Source organism: Chaetodon auriga, chromosome 14 (genome assembly GCF_051107435.1).
Source record: "Chaetodon auriga isolate fChaAug3 chromosome 14, fChaAug3.hap1, whole genome shotgun sequence".
NCBI lineage: Eukaryota > Metazoa > Chordata > Actinopteri > Chaetodontiformes > Chaetodontidae > Chaetodon > Chaetodon auriga.
In genome coordinates this window covers 9,384,598-9,408,618 of record NC_135087.1, presented here as the reverse complement: position 1 = coordinate 9,408,618, position 24,021 = coordinate 9,384,598, and the positions used below count along the sequence as shown (strand labels likewise).

At 44.5% G+C, this 24,021-nt stretch overlaps 1 protein-coding gene across 1 annotated transcript in view; it reads left to right on the top strand.

Annotated features, from left to right (window-relative positions):
- The window catches only part of dph6 (diphthamine biosynthesis 6), a 55,727-nt gene that overhangs the window by 12,121 nt on the left and 19,585 nt on the right, over positions 1 to 24,021 (top strand). Inside the window, exons 4-12 of the mRNA XM_076747912.1 lie at positions 2,102 to 2,175; positions 3,166 to 3,284; positions 10,703 to 10,764; positions 11,208 to 11,302; positions 11,386 to 11,479; positions 13,388 to 13,538; positions 13,944 to 14,069; positions 15,699 to 15,828; positions 15,911 to 16,085. Of these exons, the coding sequence (XP_076604027.1) occupies positions 2,102 to 2,175; positions 3,166 to 3,284; positions 10,703 to 10,764; positions 11,208 to 11,302; positions 11,386 to 11,479; positions 13,388 to 13,538; positions 13,944 to 14,069; positions 15,699 to 15,828; positions 15,911 to 16,085 (1,026 nt within the window). The remainder of the gene's footprint in view (positions 1 to 2,101; positions 2,176 to 3,165; positions 3,285 to 10,702; positions 10,765 to 11,207; positions 11,303 to 11,385; positions 11,480 to 13,387; positions 13,539 to 13,943; positions 14,070 to 15,698; positions 15,829 to 15,910; positions 16,086 to 24,021) is intronic.

Sequence of the window (24,021 nt, the reverse complement as noted above, 5' to 3'; positions counted from 1 at the left end):
GCAGATGAGAAAGTATGTCTAGAATTTGTAAAATTGCATCCAGAGCAGCATTAGCTGCCCCCTCATTCCTGCCTGTCTCCTGGTGATAGCTATAATAGCGACAAAAACATAACTGCATCCAAAAATAATCATTTTCCAAGGCTGTTCGCCAAAAGGTCTACTAGCTGGAGTCTCCATTGAAAACAAGGAGATGTGTGAGAAATTTGTCTTGTGTTATCATTAGTGGCGAGTATGCCCGGACTGCATGATGTAATGTAATGAGAGCCAGTGAAAAGAGAAGCCATTTAAGTGGCCGAGGCTGAGTCGAGTACCTACAGCAGTGAGAGGGGGGTGAGACAGAGAGACAGAAACACAAGACGACCATGTTGCTTGCTGTTGCTCTGATGCTCTTTTGCTCTGCGAGGCCGAGTCCGGTCCTGCCAAATTTAAAGCCAAGGGACCAAATTGGTGTTGATGTAGTGCCCTCCTTCAACAGTCTCATCTCTTTTCCACTTTCCCTCTGTCTCTGCTTATCCCACTCTTTACCTCCTAATGTGCCTCTTTAGGAAATGACAGTTGTATTTAGGGAAAAGGTTATCATTGTATTAGAATAGAGTGCTGGCCCTGAGGCTTACCTAGAATTACATGACACTGCCTGCAGCCCCCTTCGCTCTGTGCTGGGCTGAAATGTTATCAGTCTGACTTAATTACTGTCACTGGGCAGTGGAATTGACTGTAATGTATATTCCAGTGTTGGACACGCTGGAGAGATATTAAAACTTGAGTACTGAATCCCAAGTTAAGATCTTTTGGTGTTTAACTTCAGGTCAAAGAGTTAAATTCTAGCTCTGTATACAGTGTTTAGCTTCAGCTTTGTACCTCACATCCTCCACCATAAGCGCACACACACACACACGCACACACAGAGCACATCCTTTATCTGATTAGCTGGCACGCCTACTTGGAGCTGTGTGTGTGTGTGTGTGTGTGTGTGTGTGTGTGTGTGTGTGTGTGTGTGTGTGTGTGTGTGTGTGTGTGTGTGTGTATGTGTGTGTGTGAGGCACAGTGCGTCGCAGCGTCAGGCCCCAGGCAGGGCATGGATTTCATTTAGGAAAGTATCAAAGGTTTACACGCTGTTCGCTTTAATCAGCATGTTTATCAGGCAGAGAAAAATTGCAGGAAGGGACCACAGGGAGAAGGAGGGGTGGGGGGTTATCTTAAGGACCAGTAGCCAGGGAAATTGATAATGGCTACAAGGTAATTTACTGGAGACTTGTGCATCCCTCCACTGCTTCTACCCTTGCCTCTCATTCTAATTACAGCCCATGTAATGTTCTAATGAATCTGCAGGTGTGTGTCTGTAAGGGAGGGGCATGAAGGCAGGGAAGGGGGGTTGTGCAGGCATGCCTGTGTGTGTGAGCATGCACCGCTGTTTGTTTGTGTGTGTGCCACTCCGGATCAAGCCTGGTTTTTTTTTTCTTTCGCGAGACTGAGACTGTACGCATCTCAAGGCTGTGTCAGTATCTCTCGAGTGCATAGTTGTCTCACTGTTTCTGAAATATGAATATGATATGAAAAGCAATTAGATTAGCCCTTAGCAATATTAAAGATACATGCCACTCACAGACACAATGCTCCACGATACTTCAAGTTGTCACTGCGCTTCCGTCTTCCAGCCGGGTGTGCAGGGGGTGGAAGCTGCGACCAGACGCGCTCATCTCCCGCTCACGCCAGACTGCTGATAAAGTCCAGGAACCGCCTGGAGTTGTGCCTCCAGTCACACACTCACATGCACACAAGCCTCCGGGGGATATAGGCTGGACCATAAAGGCCTTGATAGAACCAGAGTGTAAACATCCCACAGGACTGCGGTCCAATGAAAGGAAAGAGCCGTCAGGAATGTGCTTTCTTTGTCTGTTTTAGTCTCTGTGTGTGTATGTTTACATGTGTTTGTGTGGTTTTGTTCAGATAACACTTTGGGATACCATTGTAAGTTGAGCAAGGAGTATTTGGCCCCATGGGACGGTGACATCATCTTGCTGTTGCACTGCACGTTGCACATGCTGTATAATGGAAAAGGCAAGAAATCTTTGCGGTTTCCTCCATCTTCTCCTCCCCACAGGAAAAGGAGGGTGTCGAGGCAGTGTCTGTAGGGGCCATTCTCTCCGATTACCAGAGGGTCCGCGTGGAAAACGTGTAAGTCAAACACACGCGCACACTCATGACGGAGAACACACTTTCTGACTAAAGTGCGCACACACACGTTCACTGCATGTAGGCCTCTGAGCTGGAATGACGCACACTCTGTGGTCCGCTGAAGGAAAAGAGTGCATCCTCTGTAGTCTTTACCTCACTGTGTGTTCCAAACTTGGACTCGGTTTTGTTTAAACACACACACATACACACACCGAGTTTTGTTTATGCCACTTTATTTAGACTAGCTTTGATTTTATGGGACGGCTCTGTTTTTATGGAGCATGATTTCAAGAAAAGGAATGAAACTGATAGTTTCATAATTGTCATGTGATTTTTTTGTTCATATAAAAAAAAAAAAGGCACTCTCCCGTTCTGGGTGAAACACAACAGTGTTACTCGCAGAGAGACGCGACGGTTCCCTGTGACACAGATACCCATATGTCTTTCTTATTCCCGTTCTTGTTTTATTCTTTCTCTCTTTGTTTTTCTTCGCCTTCCGTGCTCTCTCTTTGTTCTCTCTCGTTCTAAACTTACACAGACTGGACACGTCGCAGCACAAAAGCTGTCTTCTTATTAACAAAACCTGCCGCCAGTCAACTATTGTTTCCCCTCGCTCCCACTAGATGCATACACATAAACATCTCAGACATTTCTCGAGCAGTAGACGTTTGTGTGCAGACGTTTCGGCTCCGGTTACCTGCTGTGGATGTGTGTGTTTCACACGAGTTTATGCAACAGCCAGGCCACAGCTTAAGATGGAGTTTTCGTGTTTGTCTCGTCTTTAAATAAAGCCACTGGCGGTGGTAGCAGGTGGGAGCATGCCGTGCGGGCCTATCAGGGTGGCAGCCTCCCCACAAACGGAGAAGGTGCCCATCCCGGTTGGCTTTGAAGTTGTTCTGAAGCTGGCAAATATTCAATATTAACCGCTTTGCATCTCCTTCCCTTTCTACAACCTACTGCTCTCCCTCTTGCCTTTCACCTGTTCCCCAGATGTTCGCGGCTAGGTTTGCAGCCTCTGGCCTACCTGTGGCGCCAAGAACAGGAGTCCCTGCTCTCTAAGATGATATCATCTGACCTCCATGCTGTCCTCATCAAAGTTGCCGCCTTCGGTGAGTTTGTGTCTCAGTCTTTTGTGTCTCAGGCAGCTGGTGAACAGTCTGATGTCCCCTCCCTCCTGGTCTCCCTTCTTACTCTTTTCACTTTTTCCGGAGGTGCCATGTTGGTTAAGTGGTGTTTGGCATGGGGATGGAAGGGACAGAATTTGGATAAGTGAGGGATAGGAGGAGGAGAAAGGCAGGTGTAACCAGAGAGAAAAAGAGAGACAAGCAGAGTAATGCCCTAATCATCAATCTGTGGCTTAGCTGCGGTGTTGAGACTTGTGCCAGCGGCGAAGGTATTGAAGCAGAGAACAATATGAAAAGATAAGAAGCACAGAGGGAGGAGGTGTGAGGGAAGTGCGCGGTGGTATTGGGTGCAGGGAGGAGGGGAGGAGGGAGGGTTGGCAGTTGAGAAATAATCACAGGTGATTGCCCCGCACATTAATGCAACCTGTCAATAAGCGGCACATGTCCCCATTGTGTGAGAGCAACGCTGCATTCTCTGCTTATGCATAGCTCAGAATCCACGGTCCGTGAAGCGAAGATTAAAATCTCTCATTTACGGTTTTCAACTGCTTCAGCACTGAGGGAAGAGGTTAATGTAGTGTCACCTGCTCTCTACCTGCCTGTTTTGGAGCCCGAGGACAAGAAGATCAGATTACTGAATAACAGGAGAGAGTTAAAAAAAAAAAAAAAAGTTTTCTTTTTCTTTTCTCGGGTACATGACGTTTAGATCCCTACCTGTATCTACTTGACAGTGCAGCTGGATCCCTTTGACGGTGCCAGTGATAAATGATAATTACAGCTACAAATGGTTCTTTTTACTCTCAAACTACTCACGGCGATAGATCATCACGTAGACACAGTTTACGTGCTGTTAAGTGCTTGTTGTCACCTTTGGTAGCGATCAGTCGAAAAGGGGTCCGCGGCTGACTGATGACCCGCAGAGCCGAGCGCCGCGTTCGAGATATTCTGCATATCTTTCAGCGCCGCTTAAATAACCTCTCATGGAATGCAGTTGTCAAGTCATTTATCTTTGGTACTTTATTTTCTAGACCCATTTCTCATTTTTAATGGTCTCATGATAAAGGACTTTTTGGTAATAAATAAAGTAACTTGTCAGATGCCTGTCAGAGGAGACATGATGTCAGAATCCATGTCTTTTTTTTTTCCTTTTATTTTTATTTCCATTACACGTGTAATCGAATAAGATCTACATTTAATTGATCAGTCATAATTCTAAAAGTTACCTTTCTGGAAAAACACACAAAGAGAAGAGCCACGCCTTTAAAGTCCTCAGTCATCTCTTCGCTTTCTACTCCAAACTCAACTTTGTCTAAAAGCAAATTCTCAACATTTTTTGCAAGATTATAATTAGAAAGGAAAATCACCTCCGGGTGCGTTTTGAGTGTGCGCCTTGGCCTCCCTCTGTAGGTGTTTGTGTGGGTGTGTGTGTGTGTGCATGTGTGTTTTGGCTACAGGTAAAAAAAGAAAGATCTTATCAGCCCTGACTCCTCACCTGTCCCGAGGCAGTGGTAATTAGAAAGGAGAGAATTGAATAGGGGTGCAAGCACCCAAGGCGTTTTAGGCAGCACTCATATAATTGCAGCTTTGGCGGGAGCAGGTCTGAGCAGCGAGGTGTGCTGTTTAGGGGAGATTGGGTGACAGAAGGGCGTACCTGGTGGCCTTTGGTGTTTGCGTGTGTGTGTGTGTGTGTGTGTGTGAGGGAGTGAGAGATTTAGAGGGATTTACTCAGACCTCATGAGTGGAAAAAAAAAAGCAACTCTCGCAGGGCAAAGGTTAGGTCTGCGTACGAACTGACAGCCAAAACGGCTTATGATATCCAGTGGTAGTACGAAATGGGTTTTGGTGGGCTCTGAATAGTGAGGAGTCATTCAAGATTAATATTCCTTCATTAGGCACTCAGAAAGACAGGTGGAAATTAGCAGTGAATGGATAAAGGGGGAAAAAAAAGACTTTCTTTCTTAAGGGAGGATATATTCCTTGATGACAAATCCCTGTAGTGAAAAGACAGCTGTCCAAATGCAGGATGATCCTCTAAGTGAATTCTCCAGAAGTGTTCATTTGTGCGCTGATGGCAGCCTATAACCACAAAAGAGAGAAAGAGGATTTCAGTCTTTGAAGATGCCAAATTGCATGTAGTGAAGTAAGTTTGGCTATCAGAGTCTAAGCCTGTGAGTGTCACAAAATGCTCCCAATTAGCAAAAAAAAAAAGAGGGGAAATGCAGATTTTTGTTGGGAAACCGTCTCTTTGCAATGCAATGTCTCTTGAGCTAAGCATAGTAATTGGCAATTCCAAAAAGCTATTAAATATTCATGTAATTAGTTAATTGATTGATTAGCGCAGGTGTGTGTGAGGCCACAGGTTCGGCAGTTAATTGGTCCTCAGCTCCAGAGATAATTGGCATGTGTGAAATCAAGGTCTATCCGCGGGAAAACCTTTTATCACTGCATGATCTTTTACCCTTCACACGAGCGCAGCCTTTGTGCTACGAAGAAGGGAATTTATGTCACAAATTTGCTTTCACTGATCACCTCACCCACTTGAGGACATTGGATGTAATTTAATATATGCTTAAAGGACAATTAATGTTCAAAGACATTAAAGAAAATCGACTGAATTTCCACGAGGAAGTCAGTGAACTGCACTTTAAGTCGCATTCTCCTGCAGCCTGTTTTTGTCAGTTATCTGCCATACATCAAGGCATATTTGAACTCTGCCAGGCAGAGGATGTTTTCACTGGATTGGAGGATGATGATCAAGATTCAGATACTGTCAGACACTATATCAGCACTCCCAGCAAAACGACAAGATGCAGTTTGCTCCTGGAATTAATTGCGCCGTCGTCTAAAACCATGCCAGATGATTTCAGTCAAAGCATTCATGCAATCATTTTCTGTACCACCGTAAAGCTCTGAGGCACTACTTCAACATTTGAGGAGGTTTTGAGGCAGTCGATTCGTCGTTTCTGATTTTAGGGTATCAGTTTGACTAGGGTCACACGTTTAGTTTACTGCTTATGGTTGCTTTTGGGTGAGTAGTTCAGAAACCTGTGAAAGACAATCAAAATTAGAGACCTGGTCATTCAAATTTTAAAAAATCTGAATTCAATTCTTGAGTCGCGTTCAATGTTTGCTTTGTAAAACGTTCAAAAACATCACAATTTTCTAAAACCCGAGGCGACGTCTTTGAAGTCATTTGTTTTATCCCGTTAAAAGTTTAAATACATTCATTTATTGTCACATTAGATAAAGAAATTTGTGATTATTGGGCTGTCCTCACAATGGAGAAATACTTGGTATTTTGGCTTCTACGTGACAAAAATATTCGTCGACAATCAAAATAATGCCGATTATTTTGATTTATTGACTAATCATTTCAGCTCTAATGTCAATAAATCTGTTAATTCAAGGTTGATTTGTTTGTCATGCTATAAAAATCTACTTAGCCTCTGATTTTACTTACTTTTTCCTGTGCTCACTCTTTTGTGTCTCAGGCAGCAACTAGGCTACGATTACATGCTGAGCACCTTGAACCCCTCCCTCCTTTTCCCCTTCCATTTTAATAAAAGTCAATAACATCCAAATTGCTCAAAATTTGCTAACTCACAACAAGTATAATTGAACTTAGACAGCAGTTGTACCTTTTCCTACCAATTCAATCCAATTGATGTTTTTGAACAGTTAGTATAGGGGTCAAAGTTCAGCTGAAGCAGCCTTAAACAGCATCTTCTTAAGCCACCTGCCACACATTGCACCTTCACGTGAATTCCCTAAAACAAAACCGAAAGCGTAGATTTATTAATTTGCACTGGCTCATTTTTCCTGGTTAAGTGCTGTGCGGTTGTAAGTCCTCCCAGTTTCTCCGTTTTGATTTGTTGGACTGAAAAGATTTCATCTTGATGGGATTGCTACACAATTCATGCTGCCTATTATTCTGTTCACAGACGCTGAATTTCAGATAAGAGCCTGACAAATTTCACATATAACCTTAATCTTATCATCCTTTGTACGGTGCTGCCTCCCTCCCCTGCTTTTTTCTTTTCCGTTCTGTATTTCTCCCTCCCACTCTCTCTCTCTCTCTCTCTCTCTCTCTCTCTCTCTCTCTCTCTCTCTCTCTCTCCCTCTCTCTCTCTCTCTTACAAAGATTAGGTGATAGTGAACAGCTATTGTTTTGGCGCGGGGTCTTTGAGAGCGTTGTTTAAAGGCTGATGCAGCTCACCTACTAGGGAGGAGATGCTCATTTCATCCATTTAAAGGCTAAAATGTTACACATCATGAATCCAATTTTCTCTGCCTTTTCTCTCTGAAGGCAGGGATTAAAGCCGAGCTGTCAGCTGGCACGCCAGATCTTAAGACAACCCGCGGATGTCTGCGATACTGCGCTCAGCTCAGCTCAGACAGTATCTAGAATCTCCCGGCTTTTAATTTAGCATTAGGCTCAGTAAGCAAAATCACAAGCGGTTTCAATTTAATAGGTAACTGACTGCTGAGGGTTTAAATTAATCAACTTCTTTGAGGTGGGAAAAGGCCAATCATGATCATTAAAAAGAATTAGCTCAAAAGTGTGTTCTGGAAATAATTGCCATTGACTTCTATAAGGGGAGAAGTGAGAGCTGCATTTTCTGTAGAGGTCAGAAGGAGACGATGTTTTTTTTTTTATCTGCCTTTTGGTTCAAGAAGAGACTTGAAAAAGTGAATTTTTTAAGCAGAATCAAAGGCGGTTTAACTTGTGAGAGTTCAGCTATACGGTTAACTTGTATTGTGTCTTCTAAGCTTCTGAAGAATGAAGTTTTTACAGTTTTTTTTTCATATCTCAATATAAAAACTAACTTTCATGTCCAAATGGCTCTCGGCTTCCTGGTAAACTTTTTATTCTTGGCTAATTTCGTCCCACTAAATGTCAACAAGGTTTTTTAGAAAGAATGCTCTCCCTCATTACTGGACTCCCTGGTTTTAAAGTTCACTGAATTTAATTGGAGTTTTATAGGATAATACGAGGTAAAAAGCCCTTTTAAAGGAGAGCCATTCCTCTCAGTCTCTCTTAGGGAAGCTCCTCTCTCTCCAAAGTGCGGTCTTACTGTCTCTGGCGGCAGACTAATGGCAGCTTCTAGTGGGCTTATTTGGGTTTAATGTGGCATAATGAGGTTAGGTAATTGGGTTTAGGTCAAGTTGTAAAACAGGTTCAGAGGAGACAGAGATGTGAAGATCATGTAAATGAGTGGTGTTAGATTGCTGAAGGCTCACACCGGTGGCCACTCGAAGACTTCTCAAAGCATGCATCGCACGAGTGTGAGCTCGTTCCACCGATCCTCATTTCCAAATGGTTTCGGTAACCTTAAGTCAGTCAGGAGCATCAATTAAGAAAACACTCATACAAGTGCTAAGTGGTCTTGGGAGGAATGTCTCCACATTAATGCCATCTTTGTATCATTTTATCACTCACTCCTGTCTGCCCAGATCTCCATCGTCCTCTTCCCTCCTTGTAAATATCAAATCATGTATCATATATTATTTAAGAGCAGGGAAGTTAATGAACATATTAAAAAACGCGGCATCCCCTCAGCAATTTGGAGCCAATTATTAAAATTTGTTAAAAGGCATGACTAATTAAAGAGGATATTTAAATGGGATTGAATTTTAATGCTTTTTTTTTTTCCTCCCTCCCTATTACCTTTGTGGCAGGGTTAAGATGAGAGGATGTTGAGATTAGATATTCTCACACTAATTAAGACCACAGATCCCCTGGGAAGAGAATAAGGGCCTGCTCATTCTCTCCCTCCACACTCTCTCCCTCCCTCCCTCCCTCCCTCCGCCGAGGCCCCTCCGTCTCTCCCCCGTAGTGCTGGACCACCGGGGCCCTGGAGGAGAGACACAGCTGGGATTAAGATGAACCCGGGATGGGATGCGATGTCCCTCCGCCACATCTCCTCTCCCTCTCCTCGTGCCTCCCATCCATTGCTCCCCATGGGGCCTGCAGATGACACGTTAACCTTTGAGGTTGTCAGGCCATGAGAGAGGAGAGATTCTCACATTGCGATTAACTTTGTTCCTTTAATTAAACACATGAATGTGCCGGTGAACAGGACCACGTGACACCTCAGAACGGAGGAGCTATATTGGATTTTTCTGAGAAATTATTATGGACAATTCAGCAACTTTTTTTTATTGCGACGCCGATACTGTCACAACTGCGCGTCAGTCTGTATAGGTTACTTGTTAATGATTATGTGAGTCAGTTAATAGGCAGCGACAGAAAAGGGAAATAGAAAGACGTAATGTAATTGCGTGGTTCGACTAACTTTGCGCTCATAGTTTTAGGTAACGACCAGGTGTTTTATGCTAAACACGAGCATATGACCACATGTTTTGGAATTTCCTAAAATTTAGCATTTTGCAATCACGTCCTGTTATGTTCTCGCCGTTCCATTCTTTGTAGAAAGCACCTGGCACTCCGGGCTTTTGTCTTTTGCCGGAACGGTGAAGAATGTGCAGTATAAAAGCACTGGCTGCACTTTCTGTGTGAAAGGAGTTGTTTACTGGGTGAGGTGGAGTTCAGCACGGTGCCATCAGGGACAGGCGTATGAAAGACAAAATCGGGACTTAGCGTCACAAAGGGGTAAAACGCTTTGACGCTCCGCAAGCTGAGCTAAGTGTTCACTGTTCAAGTGCACCTTTTATTCCTGCTAACATGGACATAAACCCAAAATAGGACAGATCAAAGTTCTAATCTTTGGGTGAAGCTGCGCTCTAGATTTGGATATCTTATTAAACGGGCAGGAGGTTATGACAATGGGCTGTTTTTCTAGAAGTCTACTTGGTTGGTTGGTTTTACTTGTTTTCGTCTGGGGAGCGCGCGGCAGCGAGCTTGTATTTTAGGAGTGTGGCACCGCTGGGTATTCATACAAAGCTCTCCTCCAAACCTTCTTTCCCCTCCTTCTTTTCTCTCCCATGCCTGTGAGTCACTTCCATGCACCATTTCAGGGGAAGGGGAGGGAAAAGGCAAATAAACAAGATCTCTTTCCAGAGTTTATATTCTCAAAGGGAACAAGATGAGGGGGCGGCGGGCGAGGGGGCGTGGGGGGTCTGCGGCCAGCAATTGAAAACTGTTGCCCTTACCCGGAGAGATCTGTGTACACTACTTGCAAAGTCAAACAAATAGATCCAGGGTGCAGGTTTACGTGTGTGTTTGTGCGACTGCCCGTAAACCTCCCTGCCTGTCATCTTCAATCACTGTTCCCTGGTCCTGATCAGACCTCTCTCCCTCTCTCTCTCTTTCCATACATGTGTCTGTGTGAAACGGTGTTTTGTGTGTGTGTGTGTGTGTGTGTGTGTGTGTATTTCTGCCTTTGTTTGTCGCTGTGTGTACGTTCGCATGTCCCTGTGTGTGTTTCCCACGTGGGTGCCAGGCCTGGATCCAGAGAAGCACTTAGGAAAACCTCTGGCTGACATGGAGCCCTATCTGAAACAGGTCACCGACTGGTAGATACTCTGCCACCTCGTTTACTCTCTTCACTGCAGTATTTCTGTGTATTTCTACATGTGCATCATTTGGTCCCAGTCGTGTTACGTGCCGTTGAGTTTTAATACATCTGAAGTCAAAGCTTAATACTGCGGAGAAATCTATTTTTCTTTCACTTTCACTTTTAGTTTTAGAGTGGTTGTGTTCTCAGTGCTCTTCAATCAAATTCTTGTACAATTGTTTTTCATCACAGTGTCTTTTAAACTGATGTCAAAAATAATACACCTGAACACATCAAAGCTGAACATGGAGACACTCTAGTAATGGATGAATTATTTCTACACAATCAAGTGAAATTTTAGGTGAAATTATGGAAATTGAGTGGAAAAAATCCACATAAAATAAAGGAATTTCAGAGTATTTAAATAAGGTGTTTTGTTTTCATTGATTAGCTCTCCCAGAAGTATGGCGTTCATGTTTGTGGCGAAGGAGGTGAATATGAAACCTTCACCCTTGATTGCCCCCTCTTCAAAAAGAAGATAGTTGTGTGAGTAAAGCAAGATAAACTTTCAAGGATTTGTTACTACTACAACAGTGTTTTCTGAAAGTTATTTTGTTGTGTTTGTGCAGAGACGCAGCGGAGACAGTGATCCACTCAGCAGATGCCTTCGCTCCAGTTGGCTACCTGCGCTTCACCGAGATGCACACCGAGAGCAAAGACAGCGTGAGTCAAACTTCTGGAGGAATCCACCGGTGTAACTTGTTTTACAAATAAGATCAGTGCTGTTCGATGCCGAATCAATCATTTCTGCAGCCGAAGTCGGAGTCGCCATGAGGTTGATTACTTTAAAACCGCTCTGAGGGCAAAACAAATACAAGAACAAAACCTTTTGGTGTCTGATAACTTTGTCGAGCAGAGGAGAAACACGGCACTGCGGGGCAAGGTTCAGATCGACCTCCAGAGGGCCTCCCTTTCTCTCTCTCTCTCACTCTCGCACACTCTTGCTTTCGGTCTCTCCCTTCATCCCTCGCTCTCTCCTCTAGCCCCACATGGCCTACTTTGACGTCTGCAATATTCACTGCAGCCTGAAACTAGGCCCAGCTTAATAAACATGTCTGCTCACATTAAGGCGCTTTGCATTCAGGTAGCTGGCTAAGCGGACACAGTCGGGGGTTGCGGGGAGGCAGTTGGAGTTGGCTTTTGGTGTGTTAGAGGGAGCTGAATGGGGCTTTGCAGACAAGAAGGGTGACACTTTGAAACTTTGTAATCCTTGAATTATTGTCAAAAATTCTATGACGGAGACATTGACCTCTTTTTATGTGGGCTTTTAATTACTCCGGTTCAAATTGTCTGGTTCAATAAGACACCTACTGGCTGATGAGTGTTCCTGGCGACAGGAAGTGCTGCTTGCATGCCGTTATATGTGTTGCAGCGAGTGCAGAGTATAAGGGTCACACCGAGGGATGCTACTCGCCTGTAGCTCGACATGTCTCTGGGGGAAAGTAGGTGTGTTTCTTTGCACATCACACAATAATGTGTACATTTAATTTAGTACTTGTTTGTGTGCAGGAGTGCGTGTTCGTGTTTGTAACATTGTGTGTATGTGGGTGTATCTGCATGTTGGGTGGGGGCTGGGACTGTTATGGACAGAAAACATACCCCCATCCCACAACCTCTGTGACCCTGCAGCCTCACTCCCTACAGCTATATATTTTTTCACTCCCCACACTGCCGCTTCCACCCCCATCACACAAACACACGCGCGCAGACACGCTCCCACAGCCCCTATAGCCCCCCCTAGGTTGCTGGGGAAGAGCAGGGAGATCCAGGGCCTGCGAGGGGAGGGGAAGGGGGAGGCAACCAGGGGAGAACCTGCCCTGGTTCAGCCTTCTGAAGCTCTTCTCGTCAGGGTGACAGATCTGCAGTGACACCAGCACTAGAGGAAACTGCACCGAGCTCAGGGGGTGGGGATGGACCACCATCATTTGCCCTCCGTTAATGCTAGTCAAGCTATTTTTCATGCTGGCCAGGAGAGAGGGGCTGAAGTATAATTAATTTGATTATCATATGGCCTAATGCAGTTGACAGCAGATGAGGGGGGTGAATGAGTGTTGGGTAGGGTGAGGGTTGGTGGGGGGGGTGGGGGGGGGGGGGGGCGTTGGGGAAATATGAAAAATGCATTCAAATGTGTGACGCCCCTGCAGAATTTGGCAGGTAATATGTATGCCTTAGAGAATGGTAATGGTTTGTTATTTAAAGAAGTAACAAAGAGTGTAGAGGCGAAGTGTAAGTGAACAGAAGAGAAAAAATGAAATCCAAAACATGTCTCACCCACCCAGTCATGAGTTTTGACTGACAGCCGGCGTGATTGAATCTACAGTATCAGAAAACACCACTCACTGTTCGCCTGAACCACGAATATGTTAGCATGTTGTTTAATATTCATTCACCTTGAAGTTATGTGTGTCTGGGCCCTTGTCATGAAAGACTGACACACACACACACAGCCCGCTTAGTGGGGTATTTGAAAAGGCCGGCTAATTATACAGCATTTTGTCTGTCTTTGCAAAAGGCTCAGTGCTCTTTGGTGGGCGTTTGGCCTGATGTATTCCCTGTGGTGCTTTATTGCAGGATGTGGTGGCGAGAGCTTTGCCCCATGGTAGTTGTCCTTGCCAGAGCGCCATTGACAAGATGACTGAGGAGGTGGAATATGCTGATCAAGCCGAAGACAACCAGCAAGAATTTACATCAAATTGTGACCTTAGTTGTCAGCGGGGCCACGGTGAGATTCATTTATGGTGAAACATGCACGTGCAGACATGCATGCCTGAGTGTGTGTTTGTGTGTGTCTGTGCGTGTCAGACGATATCTGTGTGTTGTGTGTGCTCCCCAAATCTGTGTCATGCGGCCAGCATCATGATGCTAGTATTTTTGAGTGATTGTTTGACAAGAGCTGTCGTTTCAGCAGTGTGTTTGTGACAGTCTGCGAATTCATTTCTCCTTTGACATAAACCACCTATGCATGAATTATCTCTCGTACAGCATGTGCCCTGGTTATAAATGAAGCAAAATAAAGGCCTATTTCATATGTTCTAGAAGTCTTGATCAAGCAAACATTTGTAACGCTGACTGCACAAAGTCATCCAAAGCTCATAACCCTCTTCCTCTTCATGTCACTGTATCAAAGATCTCCCTCCATCCTGCTCACCGAGAAGCTCCAAAGGCTATCAGTGGATCTCCGGCATCAACGGCCTCCAGAGCCAAGAACCCGGGATCCGGGGCCAGACACAGGCAGCTTTCATACAGCTGCAAAGTAAGGCCAAGTGTGATGTAGAGAAAGTGTCGAGCAAAAGAGTGAACGCTGTAGAGGAGCTTGGTGCCAGAGCTGCGGACATGCTTTTAAATATCTCTCCGCTCAGGAAGAACACAAGGGTCTACTAGAAAATTCTTTTTTTCCTCTCCGAGATTGCCGAACCAAAAGGCACCCAGTACGACACTCACAAGTAAACTAACCTTTAATAAGTCATGTTTTCTTCTATCAAGTAAAGATCGCATCTTTGATATGATCAAGGGGAGATGATACAGAATTCCTTTGTCCAGGGGTGATTTCAGCAGCGCAGTGAAACACGTTCTGTGGGGCGTGCGCTGCTGTACTCCCCATCGAAGCCCCAAAACTTCAATGGGGAGAAACATATGGGGAAAACTTCTTTGTCCCTTGGGTGTCTTTCTTTCTCCTTGCTGTGTTTGCTGAAGACACACAAGGAGGTGTGGCAGAGCTGGAGAAGTTGTTCCTTATGCAGAAGTGCTTGTCAACCCAGCAGGCAAAACCCTGTGTGACAGAGACTCTGCCCGTCACAAGAATGCTATAGCGAGCTGGCCACCAAACAAGGACAAGCACTTCAAATTAACCAAGCCTCTTTTAAAACGCACACATACACGCACACACACACACAGAGCAGGCATGTTGGGTGGGTTATCGTTTTTGCCCTGCAGAAGTTTAAAAGTGCACGCTTTTACAGTGCATCTGAGTCTTTTTTCTCCCTCTTTCTCTTTTTTGATGGAGAAAGAGGAGCGAAAGATGAAAAGCATATTTAATGTTTATCGTGGTGCTCGGCTGAACAGCCTTCACAGTGCAGAGACAATATTAAACAAGTTAATATTTAATGAACAACCTCTTTGTATGAGGGCGAAGTAGTCTGAGACGCTAGTGTTGGCAAAGGAAAAACAAACTTGAAGCTCTTTCAAATGATTGTAGGGAGAGAGGCTTTGCTTTGAGCCCTTGTGCCTGCGTTTGCATCCAAAGTCTGCGATGTGCACACATGCCGCGCTAGACCACACTTTATAGGAGGGGACAAACACCATTACCACTTTAAAGTAGTTTCAGTAGATTTCAATGTCACAAAAATCTTTGAAACTATCCACCTCTTAACTACAATGACAAAAGCATTCAAGTGACTGTTTGAACAGACTGACTATTGTTAGTTAAAGCACAGCTGTAAGCCTGACGCTTTGACACGAGGAAATGCCTGTACGCTGACTTCGACACCATGAGTATTCGTTCACTGGCAAGCTCGCCTGCTGCAGTGGTAGGAGATACAACTCGTAATTTCCTCAAAATAAGAGAAAAACATACGAAAAACATGCAGAATGAGAACAAGTTTATAGAAGTAATCTGAAAAAATCTGTCTCAAAGGGGCCAAATGTAGCACTTCTTTCTGGTCACAAACCTACAATTTTGCTCGTGTAAACGGGGCAAATTTGGATTTTATTTGAGGCATATTGCTTTTTCTTATTTGGATTGTACTGTGGAACATAACAAATATGCATAAGTTAGCTTAGCCAAGTTGCAGTAAAGTCATGGTGGGTTACATTATGTTACTGTAACTTAGAATACGCTGCTACGCTGCAGTGATGTACAGTATAATGTGTTGCTTGTGTCCAGGTGAGTTGGACAACAGAGGCTGGAAGATGAAGGACATTATCCTGGTTCACCTGTATGTGAGGTCCATGGAAGACTTTGTCCCACTCAACACAGTCTATAAAAAGCACTTTGGCATGAACCCTCCAGCCAGGTAAAGGTGCAAACATACATGCAGACTTTTTTTTTCTTTTCTCACAGGAAACATCTTTACATTGTTCCTCTTTTCCTTATAGGGTGTGTGTCCAGGCTCCTCTGCCTGCCGGTCAGCTGCTGCAGATGGACTGCCTGCTCCATGACTGGATCGAGCCCCTCGAGGAGGGCTGCTTCCACCAGAGGGAAGCCCTGCATGTCCAGAGCCTGTCCCACTGGGCTCCAGCTAACATCGGGCCCTACAGCCAGGCCCTCAGGGTAAGACTCCGAAATAAGAGAAGCTCGTTTACAGTTTATGGTAAGGTTTAAGGTAAGTATATTGTTCTTTTAATAGACTAATCAAGCATTCAGCAGTTTTTCATTATAGATCATTTTCGACTCATTAGCTGCTCGTCTCAACCTTGTTCTTTGTCTAACTTGTTTGGCTACTGATTGCAAATGATAGTGAAACATCTCCCACTGAATCCCTTGATCCTTGTCTGAGGGGCTCATCCAAAAACAAGGAACATCATGTTCCACTGTGCCATTGTTGGCAAAGCAATTCGTAGTATCACTTTCTCACCGTAAGTAACGGATTAATGGAGGAATAGCGCGGATTTGTTTGATGAATGATGAATCTCGCTGGTGATTTGTCGCGACGCTTTGTTGTGCTCGACTCTCACAAAGCAGTTGAAGTGTCTCAGATTACGTGATTACTTTCAGTGTGTCTCCGTTGTCTCTGTTTACGTATAGATGCATGCGTACAGATGATTGTGATTGTTGCTTTGTGTGATAGTTTGTTCTCATTACTACTTTTATGTATACACGTAAATATGTATCCCTGTTATAGTGGGCAGTGTGTATCCATTTTTGCACTTGTTTGTAAAGCTCCGAATTGAACTTCTTTCATATTGTTTCAAACCCAGAAAGAATGTCGAATTCAAAGGCACAGCAGAGGAAGTGTGGGCCGTGGTTGCACGGTTGGCTTGGTGTTTTGTTTATCCAGTGTGTATTATACGGGATTACACTTGTCAAAGTACTGTCAACAAGGATAGTGTCCATCTCCTCCACACTGTCCTTGATCCTGCAGCCAAATCCGTCTATGAGTGAGAACATGTGTGGATTAGCCATTCGTTTAGGGCTTGACGGCATATCTCACCAGTGTGTCACTGAAGCTCAGAGGATCTTGTGCAGTTTTGGATTCCTGAGATGTAACCTACAGAGTCAGGTTTGCTTTTAACATGCCAGCGGTGTTTGATTTCCTCAATGGAGTCTCATTGAGACATGAAATTGAAGTCAGCTGTGGGCATGTGCTATTGCCTCTGGAAAACCATCTAATCTCTCATTCCTCTAATGATCATTCATATCCAAAGCAATTTGAGAAAACAATGAGAGGAGTGCGCTCGCTCAGAGCTTTGCACGGCGCTTCACGCGACCCCTGCGTCGTCTCTCAGTGTGTCTGCTCCTCCTCCGAGCTACAGTGACTTAATTTGATCAAAAATGTATTAACAACTCTTCAGTACAGCTAAGGATTTTTACATATTGATACAATTACCCCCTCGCTGTGAGCAAGCACGCCGTGCCACCCCTCCTCTCCCCGGCACCACGTTTGACTCCCATCTTAATGACAATTTTCCTTGGTGACTGTTGCAGTGTGACACCATGGCGACATGGCTCTGGCAACAACAGAGACAAGAGAAGCTGCCGTGTGAGACCAAATAACCTGGAGCCCTCCACATTTACTGCGGAGAAGAATTAGTAATTAAAAGAAGGATCCAGCGATACAAGGGGGTTGGGGGGGGGGGGCGGGGTTGAGCTTGAAATGATTAAAGGGTGAATTTGGGATCTTAATTATGTCCAGAGAATAATCAGGTCTGTGCCGCAGAGGTGTTTTTGTGATGAGTTCTTTGAGGGAACAATGAGTTACAACCCTGATTTAAAAGAAAAACTGGGATGCTGAGCCAAAAACGAGGAGTAATCTCCTTCATTCAATCACGTGTTTCACAAAGTGGTGAACCTCGCTCCATCCCCGCTTGTGAGCCTTTCCAGGATGCCCTGTTGCCAATGAAGCTGTTTACCTGTGGAGTGTTCCAAACAGGTGTTTTTGGAGCATCCCACATCGTTCCCAGTCTTTAGCTGCTCCTGTCCTGATTTGTTTTAAAGCTTTAGCTTTTTTGGAATCGGGTTGTATGAAGTTAATGTTGATTGCACAGCGTAATGGCTGTCGAATAATGACACCATCAATTTTTAGATTGGTTCTCTATAAGCCTTGTTACAATGGGCTCGTTTAGAGCACAAAGGAAGTCAGGCCAACTGAATCGATCCTCTTGTTCATATGAAAATCAACTTTTTCTAATGTTTTAACTCTTATTTAATGACTTATTGGTGTGAAGCATCACACAAACTGTGTAATTACTCCATATAAAATTCTGACAATTTCACTGTACCCCTTCCGTGAGCGGGCCTCTTTCTTAGTTTTTTGATTGTCTCTTCATGCAAATTTGTAAACACATGCAGAAAACGGCAGCAGCGGTGGTCGCAGTAATACTTCTTATTATAATACCATAATATTATCGCAATGGCAAATGACAGTGGCCTTTGGTGAACCATTCTGGTTTGCTTTCTGGTTTGTTAATAATGCTAACCATCCGAATGAGCTGCAGTCACACACGGCTATAAACTGACCAATGTCTAGCTCTGTTGGGACCAGTGTATTCTTTTGACAAGCGTCCAGTGCTTTGAGAGACAGCACATGGCCACTGACAGAACATGGCACTCTGGCCCTGCAGGATTTGACTGCACTCGGCCTCCACGAGCGAAGGGTGGCACTGGTGGAGGTAGAGAGGAGCAGCATTAGGGATTGGCATGTGATGGATGCTGGACCTTCAAGCTCCATCCATCTCTTCATCTATCTGCCTGGCTTGTCATGTCTCTCAGCTTCAGCTCTCAGGAACGGCGATGTCGACTTGGCCTGGCAAGCTGACAGATTCAGATCTGACTTGATTTAAAGAATTAGTTAACCTTTATGATGTCAAAGCTGGGGGCCTCTTGGTGTATTGTATGTAAATGTATGATATGCTGGTAGTTTAGATAAAAGCCGCAAGCTATAAAGAAAAAAATTGAGATTTAATTTAGGTTTTGTATTTACTTTGTTGCATTTTGGGCTGGAGCTGATTGACATGTGTTTAGACTTACAGATAATATATTACATTTGCAGTGTAATAAATCATTTGTCGGTGCGGCGGTGTCAGAGTTCTTGCCACTAATTGTTTTGTTTTGCTGTCTTTTTTTTTTTTATCAGAGATCTAATGCAAATTCTGCTGTCATTTGTTTTAGACGTAATTTGCATAATCTAATTAAGATATAAGACGTTTCATTCTTTTATTACATCAATCAGTTCATTAAAAACAAAAGATGCTCTCAGACGTCCAGTTTTGGTCGCGAAATATCAAAACAAATTCTCTCATTGCAACAAAAGCCAAGTAATGGCACGCTTTTAAAAGAAATGAAAGTTATTACTGCGATTTCGGTCAGCTGTCTCTTCGAAGGAGCTTTTAAACAATTCTGTTGCATTAAGATAATAGCAGGAACAACAAGCTTGTTTCTTTAGCCAGCATTGTCCCACATTTTTACACAGAAATCCATTTGTACTAATAACAGGCGATTGCGCTTCTGAGTTGCCAGATGGAAAAAATTGACCTATCATTTACTTAAGTCAGAGTTAACAACAGGAGTCTCAAACTGCACCGTTTTTTTCTCTATCTATTTAGATTAATGCAGCCTGCTCCGTCACGTTCCCTTTGGAGCTACATTTACAGAGACAAACACAATAGCCAAAACAGGTCTGAATAGAAAGACTATCGGCTGAATGGTTGTTAAACATCTCCTCTTTCCTGTTAAGGTAAGTGGCTCACCCCTGGGATATTTGCGGGGAAATTATACTCACTGATCAGATTCTGCGGGGTGTGTTTTGGGAGCTGACTGCGCTTGCCTCAGGTTGCTGGTGAACGCTAACCCCTTGCCTCATTCCCCTAATTGTGAGTGACAGTCAATATTGTGGAAGACCGTCTAGCACGAGCCCACGACAGGATTTGCATTGGATTTTGAAAATTGTCAAAGTGGACTGTGAGGCATCAGGAGGGAAGTGCATCTGACGTTGCCAATTAGCGTCAAATAGGAGGCGTGTACGGTGGCGGGTAATAGAATTTGAATAATCTTCCTACAGGAGCCTTAATGTCTAAAAACAATGGGCTGAACTTTGTCTGACCCTCTTGATGATAAGTTCAAAGGTCAGTCATAGTCAGGCTGGGCCACCCATGTAGGGCCAGAAAGAGGGAACTTGGGTAGACGTTTCCTCTGCTTGTTGGAAGCCTCATTTTGATTTTGTTTGTTAAGATAATTGGCAGTAGGAAGTGACAAGAAGATGGGAATCAAATGCGATAAAGAAGCCAAAACTAAGCTGAACATGGACTTTGTGGTTACGTGGCATGCATGCTGAGACTGCTGGGTCACGAGACCACCATGTAAGATATCCATGTTTTGGCATCATTCTCCATCCGTGTTTTAAAAGGAACTTACAAATATGTCGCAGTGTTTTCCATAATGTAGCACATGGTGCGTTTGTGGAGATAGCAGCTCTGCTTTATGGTGAACCATCAGAGGGTTGACAGCTAAATATAAGGTAGTGTGGTGAGTGAGAAAGCAAAAATTTCAGTGATGAATTGCAGAAATTAAGCTAAGTGCTTTGGTTTTATGGCGTGTTGTTCTCACCCAGAATGTTTCACTATTGTAAAAGAGCCAACGTACACAATTCAGCAGCCCCCCCCCCCTCCTTTATATCAAACATCCCCCACCACCCCAAACTTCCTCAACCTACATCTAGAGAATACATCTACCTCAATTACCACAGAAGAGTAATTAGCCAAAAAACAGTGTGTGTGCGTGCATCCGCGTTGGGGGATCTATTCATGCAGCACGAACAGATTAATTAGGACATTTAACTTCATTTCTAATATAACAAAATTAATCCCATAAAATCTGAGGGATCTCGAAGGAGGTGCCTGTCAGCATCTGACGCCTCTCCCCTGTTTGCCATAATCTATTAAAACCTTGCTTTTATCTCACCTCTCCCCTGTCATACTTTATGGATTTTTTCATAAACACGGCCCATACTTCATAAACGTCTCAATTTTCTAGTCTATTAACATTACTTCAAAAGCGCTTGATAAAAGAGGAGGGCATGCGTGAAATAATGCACCAATAATACGAAGCGCTGGAGGCTAGAACAGTAGGGGCGGCTCTCTGGCGTGCACGCTCAGACAATGCAAGGGATGTTATCAACTTTAATAAAAGAACAAATGATCACTTTCACCCACGGAGGAGGGGAGATGAGGCAGGGAGGAAGGGGTGAGGCCAGTTGTCGAGTAATTGAGTCGATGAAAAATGAGGTCTTGAAGGCTCAGCGGTTTTGAGCAGCCTAGTCAAAGCTGCGGTGTTCTTCAGTACGTGTACTTACTTGCTCCTACTTGCTGTGCAGGATGTTAACACAGATTTGTTTTTTCTTTTCATTTCACTCAAGGCGCACTTGAACAGGCTGCCTGTTTCCTCTCCGGAATGCCCGAATTGTGTGCAATGAGTTGAACCTTTTGTCTAGAGAGTCAGAAGGGTTTTGACTGACAGTCGGGCTTCACCTCACAGCCTTTCCCCAGCGAGCGTCGATTCACTTCCTGTCTCTGTACATCACCCGAGTCCGTCTCTGTAGGCTTTGCTCATCCTACCCCAAACACTGGGGTCAACTGTCTTCACTTGAACTGGACACACACGAAACACGCTGATCAAACCCACTAAGACCTGTGTGCAGTGGCATGTTGGGCTGTATGCCCCGAGGCCAGGTCTTTCAAAGACACACACACACACACACATACACACCTGCATGCTCTTTGTGATAGGCCCTGCCTGTATGACAAGGTAAACTGGTGCAGTCATTAAAATGAGTCATGGGTGACTTCCTGTAACACTCATGACTGACAGGACAGGTATGCAACATGCAAACCGCATTCAGCGACATGCAAATAGATAAAGACGTATGTAAAGACAAACAAAATGGGCGATTGAACATACGCACATTATCTGCACCTAAACATTTGCAGACAAATGTTTGCTCTTGTGCGGGTCTGTTTACACACAACACGTATGCATACTCATCAACACTGCCTTGTGTGCAAAAATGGGGACCTCTTTCCCCCTCCTCTAATACAGCTCTGTCCTGGGACAGTGCTAGAGCCACTGGATGTGGGTTAATTACTTGTGCCCGTAAGTGTGTACACATATATGTGAGACGTCAAACCAGGCCACCTTTTTAATCTGGCGAGGGGGCAGTTTTATGGGAAGTGGTAGACGGCAGAGGAGGTAATTATGTTCCTCCCATCCCCATCCCACATGCCCCACATCCCCCTTCTCTCTCCTTTTGTTACTGCGTAGAGGCTGACCTGCCATGGCAGTGGTCATTTTCAGGAGTCAGTGCGTTCTGTGCTACATTATCCTGCGCATGCTGCTGCAGCACCACGTGGGAACAGGCTGGTATCAGCTTGTACCAGGCGAGGACAGGGGAAGGACTGGATCTGTCAGAGTGCATCGACTCTCAGGCGGCCACGTACGCCGGCGCTGTGCCTCTGCCCCGGCCCCTGCCACACTCCCACTCATTAATGGGCCCGGTCCTGACAACTGATCCTAATTGCCTTTGAACAGCTCTTCATGTATTATTGGTGCCTGACTGCCTTGGTTCATGTCAACAAGCCATGGGAAGCAGGGACAGGAGAGCCACCGCCATCATCCCCCTTCTTCTTTTACATACTGAGTGATGCAGAGATGCACATATACTGAATGTGCATATACTGTAAATATATATGTACGTCATGTGCGCATATGTACATATAGGTGGACATGTACTACTTAGCCATCCTTAGTCACTGTAGGAGCCTGAAGAGACACGGGTCTCTGGTGTCTCCAGTGAATAGTCAGCACCCTAATTGTAAAGGAGTCGTTCACCTTGCAGATTTGCAAATGTAAAAAGCATTATTTTTGTGGCTACAGTATATTGGTAGACTGTACTACAACATTTAATGGAATGTACATGAATGCAATCAGCTTTGATGCATGAATACGATTTTATTTGATGAATAGACTTTTTAATTCGAGAGAATCACACGCTACACGAGCGTGGACTGTGTGTGTGTGTGTGTGTGTGTGTGTGTGTGTGTGTGTGTGTGTGTGTGTGTGTGTGTGTGTGTGTGTGCGCGCGCGCCCTTGTTTGCCTCTCACTTTGTCACTGCTGATGAGCAGCAGAGGGGTGAACGGTTCAGAGACATCAAGGAGGCATCTGAAAAGCGTCATGTAAAGATCCCACCACCGCCGATATCTGCCAAGACACTCACGCTATTACAATTGCAATCACAAACACTCAGTCAAAACACATCATTATTTGTAGTCCCATGTGTGAATTATTACCCCATATCCAACTATTTACTTCCCATTTTGCCCTTCTATTTGAATACGGAAAGAGGAGAGGTGGGGTGGCGTGGCTTTTTATTTGTGGGATGAAATAACTGAATACCAAATGCATAGATAAAAAGCATAGCGGCGTGTCCTGTCCACTCCCATCACTGTCTGAGAGAGGAGAGACGTATGACCATCCCATTACTATGGTAACTAGCCACTATATTCAGAGCTGCCCGGGTGTGTTTCTTCCCCCTGCAGTGACGAGAGGGCATAGCTGACAGGGCCTACACACACGCACACACACACACACAGATAAGGAGAGTCTGGAAGATGCTCCTTGTGAAACATACACATGTGTGGCAAATGCAGACAGAACAATACAGGGCCCAGTTCCCACACATGCTAATATGGTGACGTACAGAAACTAATAGGAAACAGTGTCAGGGAGAAATGCACCTTTTCCAAAAGGCCGAAATCCTGAATCCAAAGCAATACACACAGAACCATTAGAGCAATGTAGCAGTAAGGGAATTTTAGTAAACTGCGCTGAAAAACTGCCTCACGCTGTCACCTTTTTGATGTATGGCTATCAGCCAAACATAGTTGAATGTAGTTGCCTCGCATTTTATTCATAGTTTTTTGTGACCATGCAACAAATGTGGTAACAAAGAGAAGCCATGATTGATGTGTTACGAGCAAACACTAATTGTCACCAACC